Here is a 16516-nt window from a genome sequence, read left to right on the forward strand (position 1 = left end):
TTTTCTGTACCCATCCTATTCTTAGAATCTTCCTGTAACAAGTTCTTTCAAATTTCAAAATTATTTTTCTTGATGTTTTATTTATTACCCACGTTTCAGATCCGTACGGTACACCGTTGAAGATGTATGTTTCCAGTACTCTTAGTTTTGTTTGCAGGCTGATCGCTTTACTTTTCCAGATGTTATCCATGGCCTACAGATATGTTCTTCCCTTTGCAATCCTGATCTTTATTTCTTTTTTAAAGTCCACGTCATATGTCAGTTTATTTCCCAAATATGTGAATTGTTCTACATTTTCTATATCAGTTCCATCCACTTGTATCTTTTGTTTCATGTTCTTCTCACCAAATACCATTGTCTTTGTTTTTTCCAAGTTCATAACAAGTCCAAATCTCTTCCCTTCCTCATTTAACAGTTTCAGTGTTTTTTGTAGTTCTCTTTCGTCTTCTTCAATAATAACAATGTCATCTGCAAATCTCAGATTGTTAATTCTCATTCCGTGTACAGATATTCCTTTGGCAACTTCCTTCAATTTGTCCATTGCTCTTTCTAAATGTGCGATGAAAATGCTTGGTGATATTGGGTCTCCCTGTCTAGTACCTCTGCCTTGTTTTAAACCATTTCCCCAAATCATCACCTATTCTAACTGCTGCAACTGCATTCTGATAAACATCTTTTAATATAGCGCTTAGTTTTTTTATCCATTCCATAGGATTCCAGAACTGCTAATATCACTTTCTGGTCAATACTATCAAATGCTTTCTTAAAATTAACAAAGCAAGTATATATGTTTTTGTTTTTCCTCCTAGCTTTCTCTGCTATTAACCTCATTGTCAAAATCTGTTGAATTGTAGTTCTATCCTTCTAAATCCTGCTTGCTCATCTGCAAGGTTTGCTTCCAATTGTGTTCTCAATCTTTTCTGTCAATATGATCATCATTACTTTACCAAGGTGACTTATCAAGGCAATTGTTCTATAATTTTTACATTCTAGCTTATTACCTGTATTGTATAATGTGACTAATATTGATTTCACCCACTCCTATGGCATTTTCCCTTCTTTCCATACCATAGTACATGTTTGGTGCATTTCTATAACCATACTTTCACCGCCATATTTAATCATTTCTCCAGTAATGTTATCGTTACCAGGACTCTTGTTGGGTTTTAACCGTCCTATTGCTTTTTCTACCTCTCCTCTTAAAATGTCCATATCATGCTCATTACCTGGTGGTGATATATGTTTCAATTCTTCAGTCAGTTTCCCAATGCTATCTGAATCTAGTTTTTTTTCATATAACTCACTACAGTATCTTGTCTACCGCTGTACAATTTTTTCTTCATTCATCAGTACTTTGCCTTTTTCATCTTTAATTGTGGTCTGTTTTGGTTGCCACTTACTATTTAATGTTTCTGATCATTTTGTATACCTCCCTTGTTTTATGCTCTCCATAGTACTGTTCTATATTGTTGCATTGGGCTTCTAACCATTTCATCTTATCCATTATGACTGCTTTTTTCACCTCATTACACTTTCTTCTATATTGCTCTTCTCTTCTTATCTTAAACATTGTTTTCTCCTGTACTAACTTCAGTGTTTCTTGTGTAATTCATTTCTTCTTGATCTTCTCCTCTTCTGGTTCTGTTTCTTCAACTGCATCTTCTATTGCCTTCATTACTCTTTTCACTCTTAAATTCGAGTTTTTTTCTTTCTCCACACTTTTAGGTTTCTCCTCTAACACTGCTCTGTACCTTTTTCCTGTTTCTGCTTCACTTATTCGTGCTGTATATCTTCTATTCTGATGTTTGGGTTTATATTTCTTTTTTAATTTCAACTTGATGTTTGCAATCACTAAACTATGGTCCGAGTCTATATCTGCTCCTTGAAAAGTTCGACATTGCTGTACTGATGTCATCCATGTTCTTTTAATCGTAATCATATCAATCATGTTTTTTCCCCATCATTTGATCGCCACGTCCATTTTCTACACCCCTTTTGTTGGAATCTTCTGTTACAGATCATCATCTCGTAGTCCACAGAAAATTCTAACAATTTTTCACCTCGTTCATTTCTTTCTCCGAAACCATATTTTCCCATGACTCTTTACCAACCATCATTATCTATTCCAACTTTGGCATTCCAATCTCCTTCAATAATTAGCACATCTTGCTTTGGTATTGTTTCTATTGTCTCTGTCAGATCTTTGTAGAATAAGCCAATATCCTCATCTGTGCTATCAGATGTGGGTGCATATATCTGGACTATTGATATGTTGGAGTCGCATTGTTCGGTGCTAAATATCGTTATTTGCAGTGATTTATTCAGAGAAAATAAAAAATGCATGTTGGCAGTACTTGCGCGTCTGAGACGCAGCGTCTGTTCTGCTGTAGCGTTTGTTTTTGTTTTGACTTTATGCTAACCGGTGGCTTTGTTCTGCCGTTGGTTTAAATTTCATATCTTTTAAAGCTTTAAATCTATCTTTGCAATGTCAAAGAGGCGAAACTGCAGATTTAATGAGGATCTCCAGAAAGAATTCAGATTTATTTAACTGGACAAGCTGTGTACAAGTGATGGAACAAAAGTACAGATTTTTTCTGAAATAAGCGAAAAACACCTAGACTTTCAAGGCTTTTGAAATATTGTAGAGTGTATATTCTTTGTCTTCCACAAAGTACAGCACCTGTTGAGTGAATATTTTCTGTTATGAACAGTTTGTGGTCAAAGGAGAAATCTAGATTAAGTGTTGCGACAATGAGGGCTATGTTATTTGTAAGACAAAATTGTATCATGGAGTGTGTGAAGTTTTATGATAATATGTTGATAGACCAAAATTTGCAGCGTAAGATCACTTCATCGGAGAAATATTCATAGTACGATCGTGGTGAAATACAGTCTCCCCCTCTACGTCTACTTAAATGTTTATATCGGTTCTGTCACTGAAGAATAATGGTAAGTTCAATATCTTTATGTAGTAAAACTTTATCGTCTTACTTTTTCATGAATAAAGGTAACTCCCGTCCCGTTTTGCCATCCCAATTTCAGTTTTTGTCTCAAGGAAACATGGACAGCCTATTTAAGCACTGACGTGAAAGTTTTTTCACTTGATTATACTATTATTAAAGATGGCGAGAAATTATATTCTTCGTTTAATCCTTCATTCAAGTGTGAGCAAACAAAGTTTGTGCATGAAGTATCTTCACGACTGGGCTATTTGTATATAGAGGCTAATGACTTTACATTAATTGCCTTGGTGTCCCATACAAAGCACCAGTACAGTAACAAGGATATGAAGCGCCTATGGCAAGTATCTAACTTGTGCCCCCTAACCCAAAAATGACAAAAGTTTGAAAAATTTAAATGAAAGAAGTTAAATTTTACTAAATCAATATGTTAAATACTTACTATTAACCCCACTGAAATGAGTTGCAGTGTGTTGCAGAATTTGTGTGTCTAAAGCGGCGTATTGCCGAAATTTAAAAATACAATATCAAATAGCAGACGTTTATATCTATTTATTTATTTTTTTTTTTTTGTAGCTCAGTGGAAGTGGCGCTTGCGTCCTCTGCACTTGGCCGCTTGAAGTTAAACCTAGGTTCTAGTCCAGTCACTGAATGGAGGAACTTTTTCTAAGCCTGTCTTCGACCGGTTCCCGAGTTAGTCGATATCTGGCATAGGAAGCGGGTTTTTCCTCACGGAAACTCGCGTTTTTCGTCCCGTAAACTCAAGAAAATCGACCGTAGTACCCACATTATTTCAGACAGTGACATATCTTGTTAGGGTTAGGTACCAAGAGATGGCAGCACTTGTTTGCCAGCCTCTTCATCGGTGGCTGCTATAATTAGTGATAGACATGGGCCAGCTATCTCTGATTGGCTACCGGTGGATACTGAACTGCCCACTCAGTCTCCAAAAGCTAGATAGGGTATAAAAGCCTCGCCTACTCCCTATTAGGGAATAAAAAGGCGTTAGTTGGTTTTTTTATTTGATTATATTTTTTATGTTTTGCAGGCGCCTCTTTTGCCACGCTCTTGTTACGGAACTGCAAAGCACACCCTTTTTCGGATGTGTATAATGCTATGCATTATAGGAAGGGCCACTACCGATATGTCTAATGACCCAGTACATGTATTAGCCCAGTCGCGGAGATACTTCAAGCACAAACTTTGCTTACACTTAGATAAGGGATTAAACCAAAAATATAATTTCTTGTCATCTTTAATTGATATAAGCACTTTTCAAAGATTACCATGACTTGTTGATATTTATTTTCCATTCAGTACTGATACTATGGGACTAAAGATAGATTTTCCTGAGTTAGCATAATTCCCAGTTCTGCAGTTCACCACGTAATCTGTTCTAATTGGAATATCTATATAATTAGCCACTTCACAGGAACGTACACCACGATTGCTCTCACCAACTTGTTAAATAGCCATCTTCTTCACTGATACTCCTCATGACACTACGATTATATCTATTTGTCCTCGAGTTCCTGTTTCAAATGCTGCTTGAGAAAGTTGCCTTGCACATCTCAATAAATTCACCTTGCCAGCCAGGTTTTCCGAGTGGTTATCGTATCCGCTCTACAGCCAAAAGGCTGCGTGTTCGAATCCCACCGTGTTTGTGATTGTCTGTGAAAATACTAGTGGTGGTGGGTTGTAGATGGCGTTGGTGTAGTTGCGGTTCGTTATGTATGGAGACGGGGAGCTGTAGAGCAGGTGCCCTCCTCGATGAGTCTTTGGACTCCCTGGAGGTGTCACGTAATAGTAATAATAATTGTTTTATTCCCAATAAATGTTTACATAATTTATGCCGCCTATAATGATTAGTAACATTCAGGGTATACTGGCGATGCATTTCTTCGTTTAAAGCAGTTGAGCCACCATGTCTATACCGAAATCCTAATATATTACATAGAAATTGATATTAAAGATCCGACCTCATTTGAAAGCCCTACCATGATGCCCTACCATATATTTTATTCTGTTAGCCTCGACTTCACACCAAATAGTCTCAAACATACGGCTACAAGGGACAGCATTGTCTTTCATGAGTTTCTGCCCGATTGGCGTGAAGTACGGAAAAGATGGCGGCTCGTGTTTTTGTGTTTAGTGTCGTGTATTATTGATGATGAATTGTGAATTTGATTGATATGTTTTTAGCGATTTATGTTTATGCTTATTCATTAGTAATAGTAGTTAATTGCTTGCTACCATAAACAGTCACTTTATTTTCCATAGTGCTTTATCCAGGTAAGTCATTTGTAATTACAAGGGCGATACGCTAGGCCTACAGCCGCTAGTATCGCTTTTATTTGTTTCTTATAGTGACATTTCATTGCTGGTAGACACCTAAGAGTGCCTACGGGATTTGTTAGTGGACCCTCAAAAGTCCACAGGATTATCCTTACCTGCTTGGGACACCTGAGAGATTTCTACTCTTTCTCCTTCTGTGTCTTGAAATGGCAAAACTTGTGAATGAAACCAAATTCGAGGAGGTATATAGGGAATTCCTCAGACTGGGAAAGCTGCTGAGTGATAATTGGCCGGGAAAAGTGAAAATGTATGATACGTTTCTCCCCGAATGTGTCTCAGACGTTGTCGCTGAAGATCATTTAGAATCGGTGCCTTCTACTCCTTCAGACTTTGTAGAAGCGTGCACGCAAAAAGCGAAGAACAACAGATGAACCGCACATTGACAATACTGAAATGGAACAGGATTCTCAGGGTTCGGACGCCGCTATTTCTCCCAAAGAAAAGGTGCCTCCGATCATCCTTAGAGAAAAGCATAAGTGGGCAACTTTAAGATCCAAAATGTCCAATTTGCATATTGGCTTCATTAAGGCCAAAAACATGGATGAAGGCATAAAAATCCAGCCAGCAACAGTGACAGATTATAGAAGGTTGACTAAAGAACTGGACGACAGAGGCATCCAGTATCATACCTTTGCGCTCAGCTCCGAAAAAAACTTAAAAGTGGTCCTTCGTGGTGTCTGTGAAGACATTGACACAGCAGAAATAGCTGCTGACCTAAATTCTCACGATTGGCCTCCAGTCAAAGTCAGCAGAATGTACAAAGCAGACAAGACTCTCATGCCATTAGTCCTTGTTGAGATTCATAAAATATACAAGGATATTTACAACTTAAAAACAGTCTGTGGTCTCATCGTCACACCGGAACCACTCCGTAAAAGATCATCTTCTGGGTAGGGCCACAGGTGCCAGAAGTTTGGCCATACTCAGAATCTATGCAGAGCGGAATATAGATGTTTAAAATGTGGAGACAGCCACTCAACCAATACCTGCACAAAGCCGAGGACTACCTCGGCAAAATGTGCCAATTGCAGTGGCCCTCATCCTGCGAACTACAAAGGATGTACTCAGCACCCAAAGAACAGACGGATGGAGGCAATCGATCAGCCCTCCTCCTTCAGTACAAGAACACCAGAGGCCCAGACATCAAAACCGGAGACTCAGCGGCCACAGTCGGAGACCTCCAATAATAGAGACACCCGAAAGCAAACAAGAAGCTATGCCGATGTGACCCGTACGACTAGACCAATTCCAGAACAAAATCAACCAACAGCACCTAAAAACCTAACAGCTGTTATTACGGCCTGACTAGCAAACATGCTACAAAATTTCAGCCTATCAAATCCTACTGAAACCTTCACTAAAAGATTTCTTCGTGAAACAAAGGTCATCCTGACAGCTCTCATAAATGAATAGTAACAAACTCATTCCAGCATCTCTTCAGATAGTTGCTTGGAACCTTAAAAACAAAATTCTGGAACTCCGACACTTCACATCTAGGTATCAACCAGATGTTATTTTAATCAGTGAAACTCATTTAAAACCCTCAGACAATCCTACAATAAGGGGCTATCACCTATACAGAAATGACAGACTACTCTGCAGAGGCGGCGGTACTGCCATCTTTATTAAAAACTACATTAAGCACCACTCTGCGAGCATTCTTTCAACCACTAACCTTGAGATCACAGGAGTGGAAGTAGTCACCAGCTCCACTGGCAAACTGAAAATCTACTCAGCTTACAACCCTCCCCAAAAATCTCTACTTCACTCTGATCTAAATGCCATGTTATGCACCACAGAGCCCACCATTATTGCCGGGGATCTGAATTCCAAGCATCCTGCGTGGAATTGTACATCCACAAACAAGAATGGTTGCATCCTTTACAATTACGTAGGATCAAGCAACGCTGTTGTGGCAGGCCCCACCGAACCAACTCACCTTAGTAGGTTCGGAACTGCTGACATTCTGGATATAGCTATCCTTCAGGATATTAAACTTCAATTCGGCATCATATCTATGGATGAACTATCATCCGATCACAACCCAATTCTACTACAGCTGGGAAAACAAGAATACCTGTCTCCTCCTTCTCACTCCTACATAGCATGGGAAGGCTGTCAGCAGCACTGAAGGATTATATTGGACCTGTTCCTCACATACGCACAAAAGAAGAAGTAGAAACTGCAATTACAAATCTCACACAACAAATTAATTCTGCTATAAAGGTAGCTTCCTCCTACAAATCTGCCCGCAAGCCAGATCGTTTGCCTGAAGACATCATGAACTTGATCAGAGACAAAAACAGAGCTAGGAAAAGATACCGTAACACGTGTGCACCACAAGATAAAATAACTCTAAACAGATTAAATGGGGCAGTAAGAGATGCACTCAAAGCCCATAGAGACCAAGTATGGGATGAAAAGTTATCCTCCATTTCACCTACTGATCACTCCATCTGGGGACTACTGAAAAATATCAAAAACAAAGACAGATCCCTTCCCCCAATATTCTCTGACCAGGGCCTTGCTCACACAGATGTAGACAAAGCAGAAGTTATAGCACACAACTTATAAGAGCAATCCAGGCCTTCGTATGGAAACCTTGACTTTGACCACATATATAAGATTCACAGCAAGGTCAGACACTCACTCAAACTTCCTATCTCCTGCATTGACCATATTGCACCAACATCACCTGCTGAGTTATATGACATTATTAAAAAATTAAAGAACAAAAAAGCTCCTGGGCCAGACGGCATTACTAATCGGGTGATTAAACTTCCGAAAAGCAGTAGTGCACCTGACCAGTATAATAAATGCAATTTTAAGATTTCACTATTTTCCTTCCACCTGGAAACTGGCTGACGTAATTCCTATACATAAGCTAGGCAAAGACCCACACCTACCGCAAAATTATTGTCCAATCAGTCTTATCTCAAATCTGGGTAAGGTTGCAAAGAAGGTCATCTTCTCACGACTCCAAACCTCAGTAAATGAATTAAACATCCTCCCTGTAGAACAGTTTGGTTTTAGGCAACACCATAGTATTACCCAGCAAATCCACAGAATTGTGGAATACATCACCACCAACTACAACTGGCACCAGTGCACAGGCGCTGTTTTCCTAGACTTATCCAAAGCATTTGACAAAATCTGGCATTTTGGACTCCTGCAAAAACTTATCTCAGCTGGTACCTCACTAAAAATGGTTCACTTAATCCATTCATATCTTCAGAATAGATCAATGCAAGTAAAAATCAACAGTTCTACATCCTCCCAGCACCACATCTTTGCTGGAGTGCCGCAGGGATCTCTACTGGCTCCATTGCTGTTCTCTATATACATGTCAGACATCCCACACAATCCGATGACTTCCACTTTGGCCCTGTATGCGGATGATACGGCAATACTAAACAGATCTCTCAAACACTATTTCATTACCAGAAAGCTTCAAGAAAACATTCTAAAGCTGGAGGGTTGGTTCGCTAAGTGAAGATTGGAAGTCAACCCCCAGAAAAGCTGAGCTGTTCTTTTCTCAAAAAGGCCAATGTCTCCTGTAGGAGATGTGTTACTATTCAATACTAAAATTCCCTGGCAGACAGAAACAAATTACCTGGGTGTGATTCTCGACAAAAAGCTATCTTTCAATCAGCACACTAAGTCTGCGTGCACAAAGGCATCTAAAGCCATAGCTCAGATCTATCTGCTAATTAATAGAAATAGCAAGCTCAGCAACAGAATGAAATTGCAACTATACCAGATGACAATTCGTCCTATAATCACCTATGTCTCTCCGGCCTGGAGCCACACCTCTAATGCTAACATTATCAAAATACAGCGAGTGCAGAACAAGTGCTTGAGAATGATTCTGAACGCCCCGTGGTATGTTAAAAACAATCAACTCCACAGAGACACAAATATTCCCTATATTTTCTCTTTTCTGCAATCTTTAGCATCCGACTTTTTCCTAAAGACGTCCACACATCCCAACGATTTGGTTCAGCAAGCTGCAGCATACGATCCAACGGACATATTCAAATACAGAAGACCAAAAGCTATATTAGCCTCCTTTAGTGATGCATAATCTCCATGCCATTTCAGGGCGAGCAATCTGCTCATAAATTTTACCTTCACTGTAACCACAACAGATAGCGGGGAATATGAAAAGCATCTTGCTTCGCCCCTAAAGTCATAAATGTCAATTGTCAATTGAGTTTCTTCCCTAACGGGACAGAAATCTTTCAATGTCTTTTATAGTACTTCCTTCCCCTCTCATCTGCTCTCTTATTCTTTTTTAAAATTATTATGCCCTGTATACTTGATTCTTACATCTGTCTCTGATTGCCTGCTTTCACCAATGACAAAAATCTTAGGTTACATCATATTCACTAAAGCAAGAACTTTGTTTCTGATGCTCCTTACTTTTGTGTATAGGCATAATAAGTTACCTCCTGACTTGTTTGTATCATTATACAGTACCTACAGTCTGCTGCTGGAAATCTTTCACTATCCTTCTACAGATACACTCAAAAAATCTGAATCCAAAGTGTAAATCCCCATCCTTCTACCAGATTTATGCCATTCTCAATGGCATTCATATCATTGTCGTTTTTGCATACCATAGCTGGACTTACATTTTCACCATTCCTAAAATTAAAATTATAGAAGTTTAATAATTTTTATATCCTTATTTTTAGTAATACGCTTGCTGTCATTACGAGATCGTGGAGATCCAGAAATAATATTGGTACATTAAAAAAAAAAATGTTTGCTGATGTTTAGGTGTTAATTTTTCTTACGTTTTACTTTTCTTTCTTTCTTTTTTTTTAAATTATGTATTATTAAATATATTTATTTATTTTTATTTTTTATCCGTACATGTCTTATATACTTCTAGACACATATTTATTGTATAACTGAGACAACTGTGTAAAACGAAATTTAACATTGCTGTATCAAAATGTGTAACAACTCAGAAATAGGTGAGAAAATTTTACAAATGCATATAGCTTCAAAATTTGTAGGGCTATGTTTTCTTCCATCGCAACCGTTTATCACATGCGTTACATAACATACAGAAAATAATAATAATAAGTATTTTGTATATGACTTATTGGTAACAACAGGCAATCATGATGTAAGAATCGAGTATACATGGCATAATAATTTTTAAAAAGAATAGGATAGGAGAGGCGGGACTACTGCAAAAGACATTAGATTCCTGTCCCATTAGGGCAGAAACGCATGAAAGACAATACTGTTATATCAATGGATGGGTTATATCAAAATGAAAAACAACTTAATAACCAGGTATAGGAGAAAAAAAAATTATGGACATGTTTTTCAACATCAGCGGGGGGGGGGTCATATACAAAATACTTATTATAATAATAATAAGTATTTTGTATATGACTTATTGGTAACAGCAGGCAATCATGATGTAAGAATCGAGTATACATGGCATAATAATTTTTAAAAAGAATAGGATAGGAGAGGCGGGACTACTGCAAAAGACATTAGATTCCTGTCCCATTAGGGCAGAAACGCATGAAAGACAATACTGTTATATCAATGGATGGGTTATATCAAAATGAAAAACAACTTAATAACCAGGTATAGGAGAAAAAAAAAATTATGGACATGTTTTTCAACATGAGCAGGGGGGGGGGTTGTCTGTCATAAGTATGTTCTATCACGTTGTACCATATGTTTCGATAAACAAAATATCTATACAGAAATAGCCATCCCACAAGCCATTTTATTGAATGATTATTACTGATAGGCATTTTTGTAAATGAGAGATTTCCCCCTCCTTGAAGCACTGGCGGTTGGGTTTGATTTGTAAAATGTGTAGGTTTTGAAAGACTGAAAGTAAAATGAATTTATTGTTATTCACAAACAGTTTTCATAGTTTGTAAATAATATCTGTTCCTTATCACTGCTTGCAGTTTTTTCTTTTCTTTCTTTTTTTTTTTTTTAATGTGAATTCAATCAAAAAAGATTGTAAACCACTAGAAAGTATTAATCATGTGGATGGGCTGAGAATTAGATAATCCCATAAATGCTTCTTTCGATACTAAAAATGGAACTTTTTCAGGCTACCTTAATTCTCCAGGAATTCACTTCTTGTTGGCTGGAGAGTACGTATTCTCTTTACTCTGCCAGTCAGACTGACTTGTGGTTTTGGTTCATAGTTTCAGGTAGTCCTCAATAGTTAGTGCCCTATACTGAGAAAATTTTAGGTGGACTAGTTATGTACTTGTCCATTCCTACTTAACTGATATATGTTTTGACCTTTATTAAAGAAATGATACATATGTTTGTAGTTTTTGCTGCGGTAGTGTAAAATATGAATGAAATAAGATTTTGAAGATAAGAGTAAATTTGCCTCAAAACTTTAAAAAACAAACAAACCAGGCTAAAAGTATTCAATACATTAGCCCTACCAGTCTTAATGTATGGAAGCGAAATCCAGACAATAAAACAAAAAGACAAGCAACGATTAATAACAGCCGAAATTAAGTTTATGAGAAAAACTGCAAAGTATACCCTATTTGATCACAAAAGAAATGAAGAAATTATGAAAGAATTAAACCAAGAACCAGTAATAGAAAACAATTAAAAAATATAAACATAAATGGATAGAACACGTTCAAAGAATGAAAACAGAAAGATTACTAAAACAAGCCTTAAAGTACAAGCCATTAGGAAAAAGAAAACCAGGACGTCCTCTTAAACGATTCAGCGATGACTTCTAAGGCCGGAACAGGCCATGCTAGGCCTAAATCCCTGATATGCATGATGATGATGATTAATAATGTAGGAAATGATTGAAAGATAATTATTCAGTAGATATCTGATGATGCAATATATGGTAGTGTTAATAGTTAAATGATGGCGAGAGCTTGCAGAATGATTTAAATATGCTGATGGTATGGGCAAATCCTGTAGCACAGTGTATAGCACATTGGATTTCTAATCCAAAAGTCCTGGTTCTAGTCCTGGTAATGATGAATAATTTTAAGCACCTCCATAGCACAATTGGAAGAACGACAGTATATTGCACTCTTTGATTGGAAAAGGCCTAAGCTCAATTCTTGTTATGATGAGACTAATCTTTATATGGGCTTTTTCATTTGAAGGTGAGTTAGCCAATCTCATATGGAGGTAGCAGGTTTTTTCCTCCTGGAAACCCAGGTTTTCATCCCGCATACAGGCAAAGCAACCTTCAGAACACACATAATTTACAGACAAAAAATACTGATGGTGGTAGATGGCATTGATAGTAGCTGTATGTAGTAGGAGAATTAAGTAGTAGAGTAGATGGTTATATGTGTGTATAGTGAAATGGAGTAAAGTGACCTCCAGTGATAAGTCTTTGGAGGCATTATGGAAATAATAATGATGAAATAACAATAATGGATACCAGTTTAATGTGGAAATGTGTCAAGTTATGCATTTTGGAATGAAAAGATTACAAGCTCTGTACTACAGTGATGGAACTGTACACCAGAAAAGTGATAAAGCTAGGAATTTGGAATTGTGAATAGATAGTATTTAAGTTCAGAGGGCATATTAGAAAAGTAGCCAGAATAGCACTTAGGATTGTTAGCTTATTGAAGAACATATAACAAGTAGAGATAAGGAAGTTATCATTCTTCTTTATTAGGCTTTGGTATTGGCACATCTTGATTACTGTGCACATTTTTGGTCATCTTGGTTGATAGGCAGAAAAGCAGGGAGATATGATAGAAATGTTAAAGTGACTAAAAAGGTTTTATAGGATTGATGCAAAGGAAATTTTACCCTACTTAGCAAGGGGGCAGGCCAGATCAAGTGATTATATCTGGAAATTGAGTAAGTATTCACACAGAATGGCTTAGGTGTTGTTCATTATCCTTAATAAAGCTTAATAGTATAACTAATACCAAGAGGGAAAAATATATTTATTAAACTCATTAATATTTCTCTGGTTTTCTACACAACATCATCAGAGCACAATGAAACTGTGACAAGCACACTCACTATACCAAGTAATTGTAGAAATAATTTAAATTGTAACTGACATCTAATGTCCTTATGTAGCTTCCTCTATGGATCAGATAACTACACAGTTAATTCATAGAAGTCTGGCTATTAGTCCTTAAAATGATAGTCTCCCAGATCTTTGGTAAATTAATGCAACCATACTTGTTGAGGTTGGGAGGGTGCTTCATAGCTGATGCTGATTTTAAGAATAGTCTCTCAGAGACTATTCTTAGAATTCTGTGTAATAAAGATGTTTTTTTTTCCATCTGATCCTATGTGAAGGAGTATCCAGAGCACAGTCTGCCAATTCCGACTTGCTATACAGATAGATGATCTTGGATGTAATTTTTATGTTCTTCAAGGCATATATTAACTGATCTACCAGTCTGTCCAAAGTAGACTATGTTGCAGGCACAAGGAACTTTATACATTCCTGGATGTTTAAGAGTATGGTCGATCTTTAGGAGAATGTATAAAAGTAGCTAGTTGAATGAATGTTTGAAAGTGGCATGGAGATCATATTTGCAAAGAACTTTGGATATTTTTTCAGATGTACCCTTAACATATGGAGTGGGAATGGTTTTGCTGACATCTTGTGCATTAGGTGTAGGGGGAGGATACATGTAATATTTTATCTATTTTATATGGACTGTAACCATTGGCTAAAAGGGTGTTGCAAAGGTCCCTAAGCTCAGTTTCAAGGGTGGTGTCACTTAAACAATACCCATCAGTATGAGTGGGTTTTCTGTAGATAGACTAGGGTAATCGAGCCATTAGGAAGTCATTTCTCTAGTGTATCTAAAAAGGGAAGACTATTGTTACTTTCTTTTTCTATGGTGAAGTTTATTTAGGACGTCAGCTGTTAAGATGCATCAGAAATGTGTCTGGACCATGAGGCCAAACAGTACGCACGTCATCAGCATACTGCAGCCAAACTGTTGATTTTTGTGTGCCATGTTGAGAGCTTGGTTTTCAAAATGCTCCATATAGAAGTTTCTATAAGAAAGTAACAATAGTCTCCCCTTTTTAGATACACTAATGACACACCTTCCTAATGGCTCATTATCCTTCTCTGTCTACAAAAAACTTTTATCAGATTGATTTATATCAATCTGATATGGTTTGATATGTCCTAAAAGCCGTTTTCCAACTTATATGTCTCTATCATACCCCCCCTCCCCCCATCCTCCTATCCACTAGACTTTACAAATTGCATTTTCTCAACCTTTTTTATACTTAATATTCCAAAAACCACAGTAGTCCATATGTGGCCTAATCAAGCCCATATACAATGGAACCACAATCTCCTTACTTCTGCAGGTCAGTGGCTTCTTATTATTATTCGTAACACCTCCAAGAAGTCCTAAGACTTATTGCAGGAGGACACCTATTGTACAACTCTCCGTCTCCACCGAACCTCTACCACCAATCAACAACATCAGCACCATCTACTGTCCACCAGCCACCACCACCACAGCTAGTATTTTTTGTCTGTAAATTGTGTGTGTTCTTCCATCATTGCCAGAATTTGCTATGCTGTCCTAACAGTTTTAGCAGTGTGTATTCTGAATTTTATGTTTCTATCTACAATCATCTCTATATCTGTTTTCTTTTCACCTTTCCCAATATATTCACCAACTGTATACTCTGCATCCCATCTTTATTTTTTGAATTTTAAAACCTTATACTTTGTATCATTGAATTGCCAACCTATGCCCATGCCCATTCACTCAGTTTATTCAAGTCTTCTGTACAGCCACAGCATCTGCTCTACTCCTCATAGTTCTTTCCAACTTTGCATCATCTGCAAACAACATATCCCCATTTGATTAAATTAAAAATGCCAAGAAATTATATTCTTGTTTAATCCTTTATTCAGTTGTAAGCAAATTCAGTTTGCACATGAAGTATCAGAAGCCAATGACTTCATATTAATTAATTATAACCAAGTGAAAAAACTTTCTTTCTACATTTTTCACTCTCATCAACTAGAAGGAGATTGAATACTTCATTTATAATGATATTCTCCGATGAGATGATCAAATCCAAGACCCTTGATCTTTATGTTCCCTCTGTTTTGTACTGCCTAAGGTAGTTGCCCCCCCCCAAAACTTGAGAAATGCACTTTCTTTACTTCCAGATGCTATCTTGTCATCCCATTCTCTGTTAGCATAATTAAAATCACCCACAATGATCACCCTTTTCCAATCTGTTTAGCTAATTTGTTTATACATTTCATTGTCACTGCCCAGGTAAATAAATATTTCATTATTTCCACGTTTACCTCACACCATGCTGCCTCAATCCTGCATCTATACCTTGCATGGGCAGGGCACAACTCCTTTTCAATCATCAAGCACTCCACCCTCCTTTTTGCCTTTTCTGTCTTATTGAAAACATTATGTCCCTCTTTCTCTACTTCTCTCAGGATGTCCTCATCCAGTGGCCGAGTGGTTAGCATATCCACTCTCCAGCCTAAAGGCTGTGGGTTCGAATCCTGCCATGGGCATGGATGTTTGTGATTGTCAGTGGAAATTTATTGGTGGATTGAGTGGTGGAGACGGAGTTGTAGAGCAGGTTCTCTCCCTCAATGAGTGTCTTTGGACTCTCTGGAGGTGTAATGTAATAATAATAATAATACCGTATTTTCCGGTTATAAGACGCTCCTATGTATAAGACGCACCCAAGAAATTTCATACAATTTTCTGGAAAAAACCTAACCTTTAAAGTATGATTTAAAAAAAATGGATAAAATAATTTCTTCTCTTTCTTCTTCCTCTTGTTCTTAATCATCATCTTCATATAAGAAATGATCTTCACTTCTAGGGCGTTGCTAATTCCACATTTCAAGAAAGATTTAACAATAGTTTGTTCATTCATTTTCGACCAAGATGTCTTAACCCACTCGCACACTTAAGAGAGTGATGGCCATTTCAGGGCAACCTTTGCTGGTAGCTGATTTTTCCACATTCCGCGCACTTTTCATTACGCAAATTGTACAAAATCTTCTTCTGACCATGCCAAGTTCTAATCATTTTTTCTGTAGGCAGAGGTCCAAAATGTCTTTCAGCTTCCCTATTCCCGTGTTCTTCTGCATATTTTGCAACCTGCAATTTGTAACTTGAAGTATATGAATGTTGCCTGTTTTTTTCCATCATTAAAATCTACGGGGA

The 16516-nt window shown here is 37.4% G+C and overlaps 1 protein-coding gene across 1 annotated transcript in view; it reads left to right on the top strand.

Annotated features, from left to right (window-relative positions):
* The first annotated feature begins 10240 nt into the window (after positions 1-10240).
* LOC150100751 (uncharacterized) overlaps positions 10241-16516 on the top strand; it is a 161138-nt gene continuing 154862 nt past the window's right edge. Inside the window, exon 1 of the mRNA XM_090401264.1 lies at positions 10241-10297. Within this exon, the coding sequence (XP_090257390.1) occupies positions 10276-10297 (22 nt within the window). The 5' untranslated portion in view covers positions 10241-10275. The remainder of the gene's footprint in view (positions 10298-16516) is intronic.

Source organism: Typopeltis vanoorti, chromosome 12 (genome assembly GCF_054136105.1).
Source record: "Typopeltis vanoorti isolate ZY-2024b chromosome 12, IOZ_Tvanoo_1.0, whole genome shotgun sequence".
NCBI classification, from domain to species: domain Eukaryota; kingdom Metazoa; phylum Arthropoda; class Arachnida; order Uropygi; family Thelyphonidae; genus Typopeltis; species Typopeltis vanoorti.